The sequence below is a fragment of the Ammodytes marinus genome (assembly GCF_949987685.1).
Source record: "Ammodytes marinus genome assembly, chromosome: 12".
NCBI lineage: Eukaryota > Metazoa > Chordata > Actinopteri > Uranoscopiformes > Ammodytidae > Ammodytes > Ammodytes marinus.
In genome coordinates this window covers 1,110,990-1,131,233 of record NC_137216.1, presented here as the reverse complement: position 1 = coordinate 1,131,233, position 20,244 = coordinate 1,110,990, and the positions used below count along the sequence as shown (strand labels likewise).

The 20,244-nt window shown below is 42.0% G+C and overlaps 2 protein-coding genes across 4 annotated transcripts in view; both read right to left on the bottom strand.

Annotated features, from left to right (window-relative positions):
* The window catches only part of ifngr2 (interferon gamma receptor 2), a 56,285-nt gene extending 47,996 nt beyond the window's left edge, over window positions 1-8,289 (bottom strand). For all 3 annotated transcript variants that reach the window (XM_080037782.1, XM_080037783.1, XM_080037784.1), the window contains exon 1: window positions 8,140-8,289. In XM_080037782.1, coding sequence (XP_079893908.1) covers window positions 8,140-8,179 — 40 coding nt within the window. In that variant the 5' untranslated portion in view covers window positions 8,180-8,289. The remainder of the gene's footprint in view (window positions 1-8,139) is intronic.
* On the bottom strand, window positions 3,544-5,557 carry LOC307258739 (uncharacterized protein). The gene is made up of 3 exons (XM_080038394.1): window positions 5,511-5,557; window positions 5,117-5,380; window positions 3,544-4,573 (listed from the first exon to the last, which is right to left on the bottom strand). The coding sequence occupies exons 2-3, from the start codon at window positions 5,265-5,267 to the stop codon at window positions 4,209-4,211; spliced, it is 516 nt and encodes a 171-aa protein (XP_079894520.1). The 5' UTR covers window positions 5,268-5,380; window positions 5,511-5,557; the 3' UTR covers window positions 3,544-4,208.
* Window positions 8,290-20,244: the final 11,955 nt, after the last annotated feature.

The following is a 20,244-nucleotide window of genomic DNA, read 5'->3' as shown; positions in this document are numbered from 1 at the left end:
CAGGAAGTGGCTCACATACTGCACACAACGACACACATTGTTCTGTTTTGTCTGTCTGGCATTTGGGAAGACGACTGATGCCAGCATTTTCACTACTGGAATGTCAGATTGGAGACATATACATCAGCGTACAGAGGAGCATGAGAAGACCACCGCACACAGAACCTGTGCTGAAGCATATTTTTTAAAGTGCTCAAAAAAGGACGTGAAGAGCAGGTTTGCTGGCAGCCAGATGTCTGCTCATAGGGAACAGGTGAAGAAGAGACGGCAGGTTTTGGAGCGTGTTGTAGAGGTGGTTAAAGTGCTTGGGAAAAGGGGATTGAGCTACAGGCATGGGGACAATGAGGCAGCATATACACTTGCTGACAACACCATTGACCATGGTAACTTTTTAGAGTTAATCCTGTTATTGGGAAAGTATGATGTTTGCTTAAGGGCGCATCTTGATGACTGCATAGACAAAAGCAAAACATTGCACCAATCCAGTGGAACAAGAGGAAGAGGGTCTCTCATCACCCTACTCTCCAAAACAACAGCAAACTCTGTTATAGATACAGTTGGACATCTCATTCAAGAGACCATTGCCGGGGATGTCCAGAAAGCAGGAATGTTTTCTGTTCAACTTGACACAACACAGGATATAACAGGTCATGATCAGTGTTCTGTTATATTAAGGTATGTGACTGATGCTGTGCAGGAAAGACTTGTCGCTGTTTTGAGGTGCCAAGCATCCACTGGGCAATACTTTGTGGACCTGCTCTCAGGACTCCTTGAGCGTCTGAAACTAGACAAAAAAATGTGTATTGCAAATGCAACAGATGGGGCATCCAATATGCAGGGCCAGTACAAAGGTTTTTCAGCACTGATGACCTCCCAGTCTCCTGGCCATGTGCATGTGTGGTGCTATGCACATGTACTGAATCTTGTACTGGCTGAAACAACCCAAACCAACATCGAAAGTGGGTCGCTGTTCCATCTCCTTAATGATGTTGCCGTGTTTATCAAGGACTCCTACCAGAGGGTTATTCTTTGGGAGAATCAAACTCAAGACAAGAGCCACAGACGCCTCTCTCCAATTGGTGAGACACGGTGGTGGGCCAAGCACAATGCTCTTGAAAAAATATTTGGACATTTTGGTAAACCTGACAATGGCCTCTTCATCGATGCAGTGCTCACATTGGAAGAAATCGAACACCAAGCCAAAGAAAAGCCATCTGTTTGTGCAAGAGCCCGAGGCTTTAAAGAGGGTCTCCTCAAATATGAGACCATTTTAACCGCACAAGTATTCCTTAGAGTCTTTGAGCAAACCTCTCCACTTTCTAAGTACCTGCAGACAAAAGGAATGGACATCCTTTCTGCCCATCATATGGTCACTGCCACACAAGATAGCCTCAAAGGCATTACAAGAGATTTCACAACCGTGAAGGCAGCTGCAGACACATTTGTCAAATGGACAAATGAAAAACTTGAGCGGGAGGAAGAAACCGTCATTGAAGTGGAGGCTGCAATGCCTAAAAAGAGGGTTAAAAAAAAAGGCATGGCTGGAGAAATGGCGCAGGATGAGGCATTAAGCGATGCGGAGAGTGCATACGAGGTGAATGTGCACAACACCATTCTAGACACGGTTACCGAGGCCATCCACAGGCGCTTTCTCACCCATGGCACTCTCCTTGCAGATTTGGCATGGCTGGACCCCAGGAACTTTGCTCAGATCAGGACACCACTACCCAATAATGCACTAGAAAACCTCAGCAAATGTCTGCTCAAATTTGACTCAAGGGCTACAGTGAACAGTCTTCAGGCAGAACTACAAACTTTTGCAGGACAGTGGGATATGCTTAAGGCATCACATGTGGATGAATATGAGACCAGGACAGTGGAAGATGGATCTGCAGCACAGGAAGAAGACACAACCATTGTGACTACAAGCTGTTCCTCCTGCAAAAACTGCCCACTCTGCTGCTATCAAGTCCTCAGACGATTCAACATGCTGGCAGATACGTATCATCTCCTTGGGCTTGCATACAAGTACCTGCTGACCCTTTCCCTGACTCAGGTGGCCTGTGAAAGAACATTTTCAACACTCAAGTTCATAAAAAGCAGACTTCGGAGCAGCCTGTCGGCAAACAAGCTGGAGATGTTCATGATGATGGCCACAGAGAAAGACATCCTTATGGCATTGGACTCGGACATTGTCATTGACAGGGTAGCTACGAAGAGTGAGCTATTGAGAAAGCTTCTCTTGTAGCGTGTTCAGGTAAAATAATACAATTATTATGAAAATATTCTGTTGCCAGCATTTTTCTCTTCCAATCTAAACCTCTTATCCTCTCTTACAGGAAGCCCTCACACTTGTTTTTAAAAGCCTACTGCAGCCTTTTCCGCAAAGTAAGTACGTAATACAATATATGATGTAACTATTTCTCAAGTCTTTTGTCTGGTGGGGAGTTTGATATTTTGATTAAGTGACTTTTCCCTAGAATATATTCTAATAGCAATGTCATTTCATTGTTTTAATATTTATCAATGATCATGTTTCATCCCTCTCCCACCTTTTAGGTTCCCCTCATGCCTTGTCACCCATTGTTTAGGAGATTCACAGGGCCAAGCAGTCTTTTAAGTGAGTATAAAATCTTCCAAACTAAATTAGGTTTTACTGCTTATATTATTGTCTCATGTCATGTCATGTCATGTCTCATGTCCTATCTTTTTCACACATACAGGATGCACTCAGATCCACTTCAACTAGGTAAGTACTGTGCACAATATTTACTTCATTACAGATACAGTACTACTAATGTGATCATATAATTCCATTCGACCATCATTCTAACCTTTCTCTATCTGTCCCAGCTCACTCTTTTAAAGGTTGCCTACTTTGCCTTGTTTGACGACGTCTTTTGTCTGGTGTGGAGTTTGGAGTGAGTGACATTTTCAATAGGTGAGTAATATATAATCCATAAAAATCTCATCCATCTCTCATCTCAAAGTGTAATTTGTCACTGATCTCAATCTCTCTTTCTCTCTCTCTCACACTGCAAATACTACTACGTGTGTGTGTGTGTGTGTGTGTGTGTGTGTGTGTGTGTGTGTGTGTGTGTGTGTGTGTGTGTGTGTGTGTGTGTGTGTGTGTGTGTGTGTGTGTGTGTTGTAAATATTATTGTATTATACACTTGTTCAAAATAAAAACATTTTAATTTAATTCAATGGAACAGTCATCTTTAAGGGACCGTGATAAATGTGTTCTGGTGGATGGTCGATTAATTGTGGTGGGCCGGTCTGGTTACAAAATGCCAGAGCCGATTTTTTGTCCCAGTCCAGCCCTGCATATCGCCAGTACAATTGGACGAGTGGAGAAAAATATTAACATATTTACAGACTGATGTGTGTCAGGTGTACTACTACTACTGTATACTCCTCCCCTTCCTCCCCTCCTGTGAGCCAAGCAGGTGCTCCAGACCAACATGTTTTAGGGCTCAGGTACTGGACTGATTGATTATCCCTATCCCCCTGCCTCCTCTCTTCACCTCTGCCCCTCCTCCTTACTCCAATGGGACGACAGACTCTGAAAGATTAGACAAGACACAGCAAATAACCCCAATCTTGTCAATCAATGCTAGTGCCTCACCTGATTTTGTTGCCATGTTCTCTATGGGCATAGCCCTGCTTTGCAGAATCTGATATTTTCTTCTGACTAAACCTATGACTCTCTCAACATGAATACGCAAATTCGCTATTTTTCTAGTTTCTGCCACCTCGTACGCTGACAGCTGTTTTCTCCCTTTGGTGAATGCAGGTATCTGTACAGAAGCACAGTAAAATCCAACAATATCACCAATATTAAACCCACGGTCTGCTAGGACAACATCCCTGGGTAACAGGTTTTTAAGGAGGCCACTCTCTATTGTGATCTGTTTATCACTGACTCTCCCTCCCCAGGCACAAGATATGTAAGTGACATAGCCTTGGGGTGCAATACCAATCAGAAATTGTACAGTATGGTGATGCTTGTAGTTCGACCATGTCTGTGCTTGGGCAAGTAAATTAGAGGGCCTCTCAATAAAAACTTCGAAACAGTCAATTATCACAGCAACTCTACGTCCAAATGACTGTCTGAATCCCATTGGCATTGTAGCTTGAAGTACATGTCGCTCTGGCCACTCAATTTGAAATTCTAATCTTTCATGAAGTATGTCAATTATTTTATGTCAAACTCTAGAAGCAGTGGGCACAGAGATCTTGAACCTGAAAGCTAAATCTTTCAGCGGGAGATTTAGTCTCAACCTCAGCAAAACTAAAACCAACTGTTCAAATTTAGACAACACAGACATAGGGCCACAGGTGATATAGGGCTCGCACAGCTCAAAAATCTGAATTAAAACTAAGAAGTTGGGGAGCCCTGTGTAGAACTTAGTCTTTTCTTCATTTTTTTCAAAGGACTCCTGGTTGAACTGTGTGTCCAGTGCCTTGGTCCAAAGATCTCCCAGCTCTGTTGTGTTCTGTCTCAGAACATCCTCCATCTTCTCGATGTCATCCATCGTTAGCTCAGTCTGGCATCCGGCATCTGCATAGCCTGCAATATTGCAGTGGGGAGCATAATTAGTTCATTCATGAATATGACTAAAGTGGATTCTTGTGAAGTTATCTTTTTTTGCCACCTTTTTACAAACATGCAAGTTCTCTGGTCCAATTATACAGGGTGTCCACTGTCCACAAAGTCTCTTTACCATTTAAAAAATGTATCCTAAAAGCAGTTGATATGTTAATCAGATTTGTTCTATGTATTCAGTGGTTATCAAAGTTTTTAATCACATTGCACTTGTGTATTTCAACGAGTATTGTGGTTTATTGAAACACAATCGGATACGCAGACTCAGATAAACTACAGGATTAAGTATGGCAGACATCTTAACCAATAGGTGCATCCCTGACAGACAGGCCACATACTAACCCTTAGCATTAACTTATGGCCTGTCTTTCAGGGATGGACCTATGGGGGAGGAAGGCTATAGGGTCTATTTTGAAAACCTAATTCGAGGTTTGCCTATATTTTCTGATAATCACATTTGTATTATGTAATAATATGCTGGTTACACATCTTAGTACAATAGTTTACCTTGATAATTTAATGTTCCATTCCCACTGATGTCCTCTGATTGTGGGTTGTCAGCTGGCTGCATCAGATCTGGGCTCATACCTGGGCTCTCAGCTGTCTGTTGGTGATCCAACATAGCCGACCGTCTTTGTTGGTCCTCCTTCAGCTTCATCCTTTGCTCTCGTTGAAGAGATGCCTCAGATTTCGACTGAGTGGTTTCGTAACCGAGCTTGACCGTCGGAGCCCAGTCTACCGACTCAACGTCACCCAAAGCACTAGGGACGCCTAAAAAATCCCAATGAAGCCCATATTAGACTACTGGTAACTTAAATCATTACTATTACTATTACAACACCCTAATGCTATATAAACACAGCCACAAAAAACAAAGTTAGTTAGCTAGCTGCTAACATACCTCTGACGAAGTGGTCGCTGCAGACACGAGAGTAAACAGACTCTTCTCCTCCCGACCGCAGACGTAGGTTTAAAATCCACTTTTTACGGCGTTGTTCTGTGAGCTTTTTACATTTCTCACCTTTATGGACGACAACCTTTGTCACTCTAAAAAAACTCTCGTCTTTTTCACGGGTAGAACGATTTGAGCAGCCGTAAACTGCACAGAACATAGGCATCTTGACTTATTCACACAGCAGTTCTATGGGCAGACTTCACTTCCTGCCCTCCATCTGGATTTCGCGCGTTCGCGATGCAGCAACGTGACGTCACGTGAAACCCACCTATTTGAGATAGGCAGGCCCGCCGCTCCCTATACGCAGAGTGCGTAGGGCACCAAGTTCCTGGGGGGGCACCCAAAAAAAAAAAATTATTATTATTATTATTTTTTTTTTTTTAAAGGAAAAAAGAGATGGTCCGGGGGCCCCCCAAAATTTAGTTTTTTTTAGAAGTTCATGATAATCATTACATTACAAAAAATATATAAATAAGTTATGAACAGGCCCATCGTTGTTTTTTCTTAATTGTGTAACCTATCCAGGGGTGGATTACTGCACAGGCACACCGGGCACAGGGGCCAAAGGGCTCAGGGGGGCCCTTAGCCAGAGATACTGATAGTAACTTTTCATGTTGCATAGTCAAAGAGCTCTGTCACTGATGTCAATAACAGGGTCCAAAAAGGAATAGCCTAAATATAAGTATACTCATTAAAATGTAACAAGATAGAAATCATCATGGGCCCCTCAACTAGTAGGGGAGAAATACAAAAGCAAGTTAAAAACAACAGCATTAGTGGCTCTGTCTAAGGGGGTTGAAGGCCCCCTCACACATACACAAATACGCTTTATATGTGTGAATTCTAAATTGTTCATATAAAGTAGCTATCCACCCTTTATCTGTTGAAATGGGCCCCTCCATCATAGAACATGGGTCTGCAGACCAATCTACTGTTTTTACAATTGCAGAGTAAAGAGTGCTGCCTGTTTAAGAAAAATCTGAAAAATAATGTTCCTTCTGCATCTCAGGATTCGATATCTCTCTAGTCTCTAAAATGTCCTCACAAAGTGCACAAGATTGATGCATTTTACTTTAAAAAGATAAAAAAAAATTCCCTCCAACAGTATCCCAAAATCTTGTGGGAGACACTGACTTCCCTAATATGTTTTTGCCATTAATTGTATGTATCTGTGTAGAAAATTCTTTAAGAGTGTGTGCCCAGGGGCCCATTATCTCATAATCCGTCTATGATCCTATCACTCAATTCCTTTGCAAAGGCAGTTAGTAGGATACTAGGCAACTTTTTTCACAAGTTAAGCTGTTCTTAAATGCTGTTCGCAAAACTCATCACTACAGCAAATGTGCCAAAAAGCAGTCGCAGAGATCTTGCAAGGGCAAAAAAATTCCGCTCGCGCCCTACGGACGCGAGCTTCTTGGTGTTTTTATTTTTTTGGGGGGGGGGGGGGGGGGGGGGGGCACCACTGACAATTTAAACTTAGGGCACCCAAAAGCTTAGCAGCGGCCCTGGAGATAGGCCTATTATCCTGATATTTAATCCGACAAATTAAATGTTCACCTATAAAAAAAAAACACTTTTGGGGGCGCCTTTAGCTCAGTTGGTAAGGCGTCCCCCCCCCCCCCCCCCCCCCCACGGACCTAGGCCAGCAGCAGACCCGGGTTCGATTCCAGCCCGCGGTCGTTCTCAGCATGTCACTCCTCTCTCTGCGCCATTTCAACTCTGTCTCTACACTATCAATAAAGCATAAAAATGCCAAAAAAATATCTTACAAAAAAAACACTTTTGCTTGTAAATGTCTCTGTCAGTTTCATATTTGTCTCCTTTTTTTGATAGCAGGCCAGGCAGGCAGACAGTGCAACTGTTACGGAGCATAATGAGTTTCTGTGTTGAGAACTGAAGGGTGTTTCAACCATCCCTGGTCTCCCCTACGACACCAAAATGCTAATAAAGCAAGCACAGCGTTAAGACTGACCAATCACACAGTAGTTCTCGGACAAGCTGCGAGAAGAAAGTTCAGCCCGGGTGATGTGTCGAGAACAAGCTGCGAGAACAGCTAAACAAGAGCTGAGAGAAGAAAATGACGTAATTTTCTTCTCGCAGCTCTGTCACCGAGAACTTTGTTCTTTCTTCTCGCGGAGTATGTAACAGCCTTAAACCTGGTAATGTTTTACTTATTTCGCGATTTATTGACATCAAAGTTATCTATGGTGGAGTCACGCTGATTTTACCACAATGCCGATATGAGTCAATAATAGAATTCGTCAGACTAGTTGATTTTCAACTCAGGAAACTTTAAAAGGGCCTTGATTTTTTTGTCTAAAACTCGTAGATTGTGTTATACTTGTGTTCGCCATACAACAAAAGAAGCGGCTGTTAGTTTAGACTACTAGAGGCTTGCTACGTGTATTAGCTGAGGTTTAGTAAGAACACTTTCGTTTGTGTGTCACACACACACACACACACACACACACACACACAACAGACGCAGAGTATATTTTCCTCAGACCTAGCACACCGAGCTAACTAGATAAGCTTGCTCAAATTGTCCCTCTAACTGTTCACGCTAACTTATTACCTTTGACGGCGACTTGAACGCACAGCACAAAGAAAAGCATCGTGTCAGCATAATTTTTCAGGCTGCGACGAGTCCTCGGATAGATTTGTATCCATAGCAGCCTTCATAAGTCTGTTGTACTAAAATGGAATTTACATTAAACTAAGCGAGACTTCCTCAAATCTTGGAATGAAGATTGGGAAATGGCTCCTTCTTCTTTGAGGTTGAACCATGGGTTGAACGGTAGCTTGGGTGGGCGCTACTGCCATCTTTTGGAGTTACTTATATTAGGTCTGTAGCCTACATTAGCTCCTGGGTCAATGCTGTAGGGTGCCTTTCAACCCTCACACTATTTTAAAATGTTGGTCTTAAATGCCCATATCCTTTATGCTTTATTAAAAAAAAAGTGGACTCTGAAGTTGTGGAAATATATATATATATTTTTTTTTTCAGGTAATTATGACCTTATTATCAGAGGAATGAGTGTAAGATATGTGCACCCTGTTGAGGACATATCCTACATTACTGCTAAATATGTATTTTATTTGAAAACTACATTTTATAAAAGGTATGATGTCCCTTTCCTAAACAATGACTTTGTTTGATTTCATACTGTAATTCATATTTGTTTTTAAATGTATGTTAACCATTAGTTTTCAAAGAAAGACATACATGTCGAACATGGATTTCTTTAATTTGGAAAATAAAGGTTATATTTGTTTTTGTGCATATTATCCCATCCCCCACTTAGCTGTTATACACTAGATTAAATATTATTATATTTTACAGTATAATTGATTTATAATCAAAAATGTCAAGATGAGGGTGGACAATCACACGACTACGAGCAATTTGTGCAACTTGCAATAATTCAATGTGACCAAATGACAAAGGCAATGATACGATGTGACCCAACTAGTAATAAGCAACAATAATATAGAATAATAACCTAGTCAGTGATTCTTGAGAAGTGGGACAAGACAGGGTGCAATGTTGAAAAAAATACAAACCCTTTAGACAAATTAAATTAAATATATCCAACATATACAAAGCTACTGAGCTAAGCTTTGACACAACCTCCCAGCTTTTGTCCTTTTTATCAAAATTGATTTTTTACCTTTTAAGGAATGCCTTATCAAAATGGGCTTGCCATTCCTTTATTTTGTGAGAACACCGTCAGACACCAAAAACACAAATTAACATTCCCTCAATTTATGCTAGACCCATGAGGAGTTTTTCTAGTAGCTATTTGGTTTTACTGTTAATGATAGGTGCTAGTATGAACTACTTCAGGAAAATAAAATGATCGAAACATTTCAAATAACTTCTTCAGAAATTGTAAGTCGGTGTTGACGTATCATGGTTGTGACGCAGGACTTTCAAGATTTGGAATGTAAAATATTCTAAAACTACAACACCTATCAGAGCCTGTCTGACTCTAATGTATTCTACAGAGGTAGAATGTGACAAGAGGTCCTTCATAGTGACAGCTGCCCCTTATTTTGGCAGATTTTCTCACATTTTAATGGATTGTCTGACGGTGGTGACAAAAAGTGTCCCACCACTTAGAAACCTTATAAAACATGAATGTGTTGTAGAAAAACAGTTTGTATTGATATGAGAGATTATTTAGTGTTGTTTTTTATTAGAAAATATATTTTTAATCATTAAAGTACTTTTTTAATAGGTTTTATTGCATATGAATGATTGAACCCTTCTCTGTCGACACACTGTTTTGGACGTTGTGAGGAGATAACAAGTGTCATATATTTGACATAATAATGATACAATTACATTTAAGGGGATGTGCTCCATACATTCTATTCTTAATCCCTAATAACATCTAAAATTTTAAATAGGTTTACTTTTAAACATAACAGCAGTTAATATTGGAAGACGGCCTTTTGTCCCGCTTCTCAAGAATCACTGATCTGTGTTTGTGTCCACACAATTGCCTTGCATGTTATCATCATTTACAATTCCCATTTAAAATGATTGATATGTCCACCCTGTTATGTGAATGTCCACAGGGTGGTTTTGATCTTAAGTTTGCGTGTAAACTAACAACTAACTAAAGCCCCTATCTCACTGGGCTGCGACTGTTTGCGACAAGTTGGAGACTTCATTCGCAAACGAGTCTCTAAACTGTCTCCAAACGTTCGCGGAGGTCTCAATTTCCTCGCATGAGTCGCAGAGCCGCGCAGTCCTGTCGCATGAATTTTGAACATGTTCAAAAAAAGTGTGCGACAAATCTGTCTCAAAACAGTCTCAGAGTGGTCGCAGGTGTCTCCAACGCGTCGCAAACCCTTCTCAATTTAGTTTCCGCGAGTCAGAAAGTGCGAGCAATGTGAGACAACTTTGCGAGGGGTTGGCGACTTATGAAACTAAATTGCGACTGATTTGAGACAAAAATGAGACGGTCGTGCGACGCTCGCCAGACGTTTGCGAGACATAAATGTGACCTCCTGGCAAGTGTTGGGCAGGACATTCGCAAACGTGTCGTGAGGAACCAACTCAGTGAGACTGCAAGTGAAAAGTGTCGCTAATTTGCATATTTGGTCGCAATTTTGTGTCTCCAACTTGTCGCACACTGTCGCAGCCCAGTGAGATAGGGGCTTAAGGGTGTATTCACACATGCCGTGTTTAGTTTGGTTGAAACAAACTCAGATGCACTCCTGCCTTTCAGGCAGATGTGAATACAGCAATTGCACTTGAGGGCGGACCCAACAAGCACTCCGAGACCCAGCTGAAGAGGTGGGTTGCGTTCCGAATCGCATACTTTCTACTATATAGTATGTAGAAAAAAGATTTAGGATGTCCCGATTCTTGTGGCCAGATTTAGGATGGTTAGAAGTACCTGGATGTCCTACTTCATGCAGCCAAGATTGTTAGTGTTGAAAACTGCATCCTATTTGGGCGATTCTGACCCACAATCCAGTGCGCACGTGAAGTGACGTCACATCGACGAAGCCTCCATATGAAAACAAACGGGGATGGGCCGGATATAAAAGCAAGCGGCAAGATCAAGACGCAATGTTATGATGAAATAAGAGAGTAAAGTATGTCCCAATAGTTTACCTACTGCATCCTAACTAGATTATTTTTATCGTCGGATGTAGTATGTAGAATAGAAAAAAGAAAGTATGCGATTTGGAACGCAACCGTGGTCTCGGCAAGTGCCCCTGACTGCAGCTCGCAAATCGAGGAGGAGCTTAAATTTTGCTTAAATGCCCTTAAATGGGCATGGTTAAACGTTTAACTCGAGCTCGGGGGCGCCATCTGGTGGCGCAGATCCGTCAGCACATTGTTGTGTTGAATATACAATAATATTATATTTGATAGGCCTATATACTGTACATATTATATTATGTAGGTTTAATATTAATATATAATACATGCTAATTTCATAGTTAAATGTATGTTTTTCAAGGGGACACTGTGAGTACCCCCAGACCCACTTTCACTCACTCTAACTCGGCCACACCCATAACGCCAAGCTCATTCGCCACTTCCAGGCCGGCCACCGTCCGTGTGCCTGAACCCAGCGCCGCTAACAGTAGCCCCTTTTACACAGCCAGTGAAAGCCGGGAATATGCCGGAATTTCGGCCCTCCGCCCTGCTGTATAAATGCGACCGTTGCGGAACGAGGGAAGAAAGGTGCGAGAGATTGTTCCAGGAATTTTACTACCTCGGGGGGTAGTAAGATTCCCGACACAATCAGTTCCGCCTCTCTGTTTAAATGCTCCAGCTTGTTGTTTTTGCGGAACGGGGGCGTTTGACGTTCCATAGCCTACGTTCTAAACATGTGACCATGTTAGCAGTTGAAGGACGTGTGTTTAACATTAATCACGGCGGAAAAACATACAGACAGAGCATGGGGTAGGTACGATCGCTCTATAGCTCCCACAAAATATTTCAGACCTAACTGATTAAACCCTATTTTCGTCGATTTTTTTTGTGCTTGTGTTGCCAGTAACACTGATACTGTTTTGGAGGAATGCCTAGAAGCAAGAAAAACGCAAAAAGAGATTCGGCAGAGTCAGATATGTCCTCGGACAGCGTGGTTAGCATGGACGTTGGTGCTAGCTCAGTGGCTTCCATTTCGGATCTGCTTGAACAGCATAGAGCAGCCAGAGCTGCTGAGTTTAAATCATCTTTCGCCAGCATGAACACTAAGCTGGACAACATCCAGGCCGTGGTCTCAGGCCAGGGGAAACGTATAACCGATCTCGAGAAAAATGCAGAAACTGTTTGCGGACGCCTGGAGCAACTTGAGGCTACGTGCTCCTCACTGCAGGAAGATAACAAGCTGTTGAAAGCTAAATTATCGGATTTGGAAGGGAGAAGCAGGAGACAGAACGTTCGTATTGTGGGCTTACCAGAGTCACTTGAGGGTGCACGCCCCACCGCCTTTTTCTCCAAGCTCCTCGTCAAGGTGTTTGGTGATCAAGTTCTCCCTTCTCCCCCGGAGCTGGACAGGGCTCACCGCACTCTGGCACCCAAACCGGGCCCGCATGAGAGGCCGCGATCCGTCGTCATCTGCTTTCACCGATACCAGACTAAAGACCTGATCATGAAAGAGGCACGTAAACAGGGCGAGCTGGAGTACCACGGCCACAAGCTCCGGTTCTACGAGGACTACAGCGCGGAGGTTGTGAAGCAGCGGGCTGAATACAAGCGGGTGATGGCTGAGCTTTATCAGCGCGGTCTCCGTCCTTGTCTTCTTCATCCTGCGAGGCTTCGTATTACTCTCCAGAGCGGCGAGAGAAAGTGGCTGCGGTCTGTCTCTGAAGCATCTAACTACATATCTACACTGGGTGTGAGTCCGTAGTAAATACGATTGCCTGCTGTGAGTATACAATGTGGACAAATGCTCTTTTCATATCCCCAGTTAAACTCTCAGACTGATGGTACTATACGCATTTTTTCTGCAAAAAAATAGTAAATTAGCTGGGTGAACGTGACATTTTTGTAATTTTTTGCCATTTGGACAGATTGTCTAACTCACGCCTTGTTCTTTTTTTGTATTTCGAATTTGTTGGGTGAGCACGGTATGTTTGTTTAGTGTGTTGTCATTTTGACAGTTTGCTGGATTGTTCATAGTGTTACTAGCTGTTATGGGGTGAATTGTACAAGACTTATGTGGGAAGCTAGCACAGGTCAGAAAGTTAAGGCTTGGAATGTTTGTTGTGAGACTAGTAAGGGTCTTTTGGGGTTTGCTGTTTAGAGCAATATATGGGGTGGGTTCTGGGTGGGATGGGGTGGTGTTAACTGGGGGTTTAGCTGATAAGTTATCACCTGCTGTGTTTTCAGTTATCTGTGTTTTCCTTTTTTTTTGTGTTTTTTTATCCTCTGTATTTTGCTACTCTTTTTCTCATCGGAGCAACTCTTTTTATTCTCACTATAACTGAGCTAGATGAAGGGCAATCTTAATTTAATTAGTTGGAATGTCAAGGGGCTAAATCACCAAGTGAAAAGGGGTAAGGTCTTAACCCACCTAAAACGGCTCAGGGCTGGAATAGTTTTCCTTCAAGAAACCCACTTACATGACTCTGACCATGGGCGATTAAGTAAATGCTGGCGTGGACAATTTTTAATTCTAATTTCAGGGGTAAGGCTAGGGGCACAGCTATCCTTATTGATAGTAATATTCCTTTTGAGTCCTCAAACATTAGATCAGATAAAAATTATTAATTAATTGCTATCTAGATCCAGTCTTAGATCGCTCTTCCCCCAAACCTGCCACTCTTAGCAGATCTGCAGGTTATATCATTTCTTGCTGATTATAGCCTCTCTGATCCATACAGGTTTTTATACCCCACAGGAAGAGAATATTCATTCTTTTCACATGTCCACCACACTTACACCCGAATTGATTATTTTTTTGTTGATAATTCATTGATGTCAGACCTTAAGTCATGCAGTTATGAAAGTATTGTGATCTCTGATCACGCTCCTCTGCTCCTTCAACTGGCTTTCCCTGACGTTGAGTATACAAGAAGGCAGTGGAGACTGGATCCATTGTTGCTCACAGATGAGAGTTTTCTTTCACACATCTCTACACATATTAAAACTTTTTTGAGTATAAATAAAACACGAGATGTGTCCAATGCAACAATTTGGGAAGCCCTGAAAGCCTATTTGAGAGGTGAAATTATATAATTTGCAGCATACAAAAATAAGTGTACAAAACAGAAACAAACTGAAATTGCTGATCAGATTCTGAACATAGACAGACAAGATGCTAATTCACCTTCATCTGAACTTTACAAAGAACGTTTAAAACTTCAGACAGAATTCAACCTTCTTTCCTCTCATCAGGTTGCAGACCAGTTGCTTAGGAGCAGAAGTACTTTTTATGAGCATGGTGACAAGATTGGTAAACTCCTGGCCAATCAACTGCGCGGATTTAGAGCAAAGCAACTCATCCCTGGAATACGGACAGACAGTGGGTGTACAACATCAGATCAGAAATTGCTAAACGAAAAGTTCAAAACATTCTATTCAAATTTGTATAGTTCTGATTGTACAGTAGACGCAACGGTGATGGAAACCTTTTTCAGTAACCTAAACATGCCTTCCCTTTCTCAAGACCTGAGACATAGCCTTGAGGCACCTATTACTCAAAAGGAAATTATTGCAGCAATAACATCTATGCAATCAGGCAAATCTCCTGGTCCAGACGGACTTCCATCTGACTTTTTTAAGAAATTTTCAGCCGAATTGTCGCCTTTTTTATGTTCAGTATTCTCAGACTCATTTGACTCAGGTAAACTCCCGCCTTCGTTCTATCAGGCCTGTATCTCCCTGTTGTTAAAAAAGGATAAAGATCCTCTAGATTGTGCATCATACCGACCAACTTCAACGCCTCTCAAACTTTCTTCAGTCTGGGCTTAATAACAGCGCCCCCAAGCGGAAATTCAAAAAACTGTATAATAGCACACCATTCTGGGTAGGGACGGACGTTCTGTGAAATTTTTGCGTTTCTAAGTGAAACGGTGTGGGAGGAGTAGCAGCTCGAAATTTGCGGCAGAAGTAAGAAGAAGAAGAAGAAGAAGAAGAACTAGAAATGCAATTCCTGAAGAAATTGCGGTGTGAATGCTGCGCTGCTGAACTGAAGCTGATGCTGAATAAACTTCACTGCTGAATGTTGATGAAGAACGAAGGATGAATGTATCTGAATGAACAGAATGGTTGAAAAATAGAATGTTTGAGAAATGTGGAATATTTGGAAGTTTGAATGGACTTTCTAGCTGAATTGAGGAATGAATTATGACCTTGAACTATGACCTCCAAAATGTAATCAGTTCATCTTTGAGTCAGAATCAACATTTGTGCAAAATTTGAAGAAAAACCGTGGAAGTGTTCATGAGATAATGCAGTCACAAAAGGCAATGTCACAGTGACCTTGAAATTTGAACTTTGACCTCTAAACTCTTGTGATGTCATCTCTGAGTCATACTCAACATCTGTGCAAATTTTTAAGAAAATCCGGTGAAGTCTAAAATTTGGTGTTGGAACGGGGAATCGAACCCCCAACCCTGTGTTCAGCTCAATCAGGATACTACCATGTAATGTCCTGAAGGAGCTGAACATGTCAAATGTGGAATGAAGTTTATCGGATGAAAAATTACTGAGTTAACGCATCTTGAATTTTCTCCATACGCTCTCTCTCTCTCTGGTGTGTGTGTGTGTGTGTGTGTGTGGCTGTTGTGTGTCTGTGTGGTGTGTGTGTCTGTGTGGTGTGTGTGTGTGTGTGCGTGTGTGTCTGTGTGTGTGTGTGTGTGTGTGTCTGTGTGGTGTGTGTTTGTGTATGTGTGTGTGTGTCTGTGTGTGGTGTGTGTGTGTGTGTGTGTGTGTCTGTGTGTGTGTGTGTGTGTGTGTGTGTGTTGTATGTGTGTGTGGTGTGAGTGTGTGTGTGTGTGTGTGTCTGTGTGGTGTGTGTGTGTGTGTGTGTGTGTGTGTGTGTCTGTGTGGTGTGTGTGTGTGTCTGTGTGTGTGTCTGTGTGTGTCTGTGTGGTGTGTGTGTGTGGTGTGTGTGTGTGTGTCTGTGTGTGTGTGTGTGTGTGTGTCTGTGTGTGTGTGTGTGTGTGTGTGTGTCTGTGTGGTGTGTGTGTGTGTGGTGTGAGTGTGTGTGTCTGTGTGGTGTGTGTGTGTGTGTGTGTCTGTGTGTGTGTGTGTCCCTCTCTCCCTCTCCCTCTCTATGGAGCATAAGGGATTGGAGTTTGACCTACATTAGCCAATAATGTCATCGTTGAGTCAAAGGCAGGTGCACGTTCAGGGGTCACCATGGTAACAGACAGCTAATCAGTGTCAATTGTAAACAGCTGGTAATCTACACACGTACGGCCACTTGTCTCCCCAACCAGATCACACAGACAGAGGTTTTAAATGAACGCATAAGCCCAAACTGCTTCTCATATCTCGCAAACCGTTTGTCTGACAGAAAAAATAATCGTACTTTCAGAATCAGAAGATTCCAATTAATATTCAGTGTCAAATGTGTTTCTTTAATGTAAAAACTTTTGAGTTGAGAGCAATTTACGTTTAGATTTCTGGTGTTCTTTTTTATTCCCTCTCCTCCACTCTGCCACACTCTAAATATCACTAAAATTGATGTTACATGCGTCAAACATGGCTGAGTAATTTGAAAACTATGCATTTTTTTTAAAAGGTTGAATTTTAACAATGAAAGACGAAAGATAGCTGAACTGTTTCTCGAAGAAATTAACTTTGTAGGATGAATTATCAGTGAGCTTGAAGTGTTAGAAATCAGTGCAAAACGCTCAGCGTTTTGCCGATTTCCCAATGCATTCTTAATACGGATTTTGGGTGTAATAAACCTTTAAATATCTCTGAAGTTATGAATTTTATGAAAAAATAGTGAATTATGGAAATGTGCACCCGTGCAAGACGAACATGGGACACTTTGAATCGAGTTTCTACGATGAAGTATGAACGAGTAGGAGGAATCATAATTTTTCATGAAATATTAATTTCATAAAAAGTCGAATTTATTTGAAGTTATGGATTTTATGAAAAAAATGTTCATGAGTTATTGTTGTCTGGAATGAGCTGAACATTTAGACATAAGAATGGAGTTTCTAGGATGAATTCCCATGTAGGAGAAGAGATTTGAAACTTTTCATAATTTTGGTTTAATTGCTTATTAATTATGAAGTTGTGAATTTTTTTGAAAATTTTGAATGAAAGCAATAATGTGAAAAATGGGCTGAATATGAGGATAGTTGAAGGAAGTTTGTGGAATGAAGCATGTTGAAGATATGGCCGGGCCTGAATATGGCGGAATAATAATACGGAATAAAAAATACGTAGAATATCAATGCTGTGAATGCTTTTAGCATTCACACCAAAAAGAAGTATGGTGGAGAGTAATAATTACGGGCCCTCAATACATTGAGGGCCCGTACTTAATTAAAATGACATTACTCCCAAAGTTCCTATATCTATTCCAATGTCTCCCCATCTTTCTCCCCAAATCCTTTTTTCAGGCCCTTGACTCTTTAATGATAAACTAGAAATCCCGCGGAGATTTTGAAAGTACGGGCCGCCCGTGTAAATCGGGGAAGGAAAAAAATCACGGCCGACCCCTGCGATCCGAGAGACTTTACTGTAGAGCAACGCGAGCTGTACACGTCTGACAAATGATAAGTCGATCGGAGTCAGGGGGAAAGGGGCGTGGCCTGGCAAACATTGCATTTTTGAATGACGTTTTTCGCATTTGTGGCGCCCCCTATGGGTTAACCCCGACAAGCTTAGAGGGCCACGCTAGCACATGTCTTCTGCACATATCCTGCAAGTTTCACGATGATAGGACCTACGGTCAACGAGTTATGGCCAATTTGTAATTAAGCCCCGCCCCTGCGTAAACATTTTAGTCAATGGCGGCCATGTTTTCCAAGCTATCCTACTGATATTTTTCGGAGACGTGCGTCATAGTCCCCCGGGGCTTCGTGAGACATTTGGTGTCGATAGAGTAAAACTTGAAAAAGTTGTGGTTAAAACCCTGTTTTTCAGTTTATGCTAATTAGCCGAAAATATTTCCAGGTTAACTTTTATGGTCCAAGAGGCTTTTTTGTAGAGCACCCTATCATACAGCTGTGTGAGAAATGTCAAGTCAATCGGACTTACGGTGTGCGGGGCGCGGCCTCTCAAACTTTCTTCAGTCTGGGTTTAATTATAGCGCCCCCTAGCGGAAATTTAAAAAAAAATTCCGAGAGGCTATATTGTAGAGCACCATGAGCTGTACAAGTGTAATCAATTTCAAGTGAATCAGAGTCGGGTGACATTTGTGGCGCCACCTATGGGTTAATCTCGATAAGCTTAGAGGGACATGCTACCACATGACTTCTGCACATACCCAGCAAGTTTGATGATGATAGGACCTATGGTTAAGGAGTTATGGCCAATTTGTGTATAGGCCCCGCCCCTTCGTAAACTTTTTGGGCAATGGCGGCGAAAAAAATAATCATGGCTGACCCCTATTGTCCGAGAGGCTATAGGGGAGAACGGGGTAAGTAGGCACACTTTTTACTCTAGTGAGAATTGCTCATCACCAAAACATCTGTCAATAGCCATTCCTACATTAAATTGAAGCTTAAGGTGTTGGCTAGAAATGTGTGTCTCTCTTTTTTTCCAACTTATTGTAATGAAGAAGTAATTTACCATCAAAGACACTCTGACACATTGTGACAACCAACCCCATCAAGGGGTCGGTTGTCACACACTATGGGGTTGTTTGTCACAATGTTATCTTAATGGGAAAAATCTTAAAAAGAAGGCAAGGAGGCAGAACCAAATTTGAATGTTTAATTGCATTGTCAAGTTGACAAATAGGCCTACATAACGTTCTGTAGCCTTGGCAGCTGGTCTAGTTTGGGATGCACTGGGTTGTTTTGATTTTGTTGCCCTTTTTTCTTTTGCTTGCTAGCTGCCTTTTCCTGCTCTATTCTTTCCTTCTCTAGGGTGTCAGTGAGGATACAGCTTGACAATTTCTTTCGTTATTGGGTTCCTTTTCTGGCTGCAGCCTTGAGATAACATGTGACAACCAACCCCCCAAAAAATTTGACGACCAACCCCAACTTGAATTTCTTGCTAGCATCAAGGCCAACAACCATCTGACAACTAATTAGCTTGCTAACCACAATCTAAACTATAGTTTACCCTTCACACTTTCTGAGGGTAACAAGTGTTTTGTTATAAACCCATTGTGTAAAAGCCTAGAAGAAAAATACTGAGAAGCAAAATATTTTGAATTTGACATGAAAAACACAAAACATCCTCTCACCTGAAATGCAGCTGTCTTCCTCCAAGGAAGTCTATGTATGTGACCTCTGATCCCAATTCTGGACCTTTTTTATATCAACATTTCAGAGCTAGCGCGCTCTGGTGGCGAGATATAACGAATGTGACATCCAACCCATGTGACAAATTACCCCGTTCTCCCCTATTGTAGAGCACCATGAGCTGTACAAGTGTAATCAATTTCAAGTCAATCGGAGTCGGGTGACATTTGTGGCGCCCCCTATGGGTTAATCGCGATAAGCTTCGAGGGACATGCTACCACATGACTTCTGCACATACCCAGCAAGTTTGATGGTGATAGGACCTATGGTTAAGGAGTTATGGCCAACGTGTTATTAAGGCCCGCCCCTGCGTAAACTTTTTGTTCAATGGCGGCCATGTTTTTCAAGTTGTCCAACTAATCTTTTACGGGTATGTTTATTGTAGTCCCCCGGGGCTTCACGAGAAATTTGGTGTTGATACAGTAAAATTCCAGAAAGTTGTGGATAACACCCTTTTTTTCAGTTTATGCTAATTTGCGGGAAATATTCCCCGAAGACTTTTTATGGTCCCAGAGGCTTTTTTGTAGAGCACCCTAACATACACCTGTGTGAGAAATTTCAAGTCAATCGGAGTTACGGTGTGCGGGGCGTGGCCTTTCAAAGTTCTTTCAGTCGGGACTTCATAACAGCGCCCCCTAGCGGAAATTCAAAAAACTGTATAATAGCACACGATTCGGGGTAGGGACGGACGTTCTGTGAAATGTTTGCGTTTCTAAGTGAAACGGTGTGGGAGGAGTAGCAGCTCAAACTTTTGAGGCAG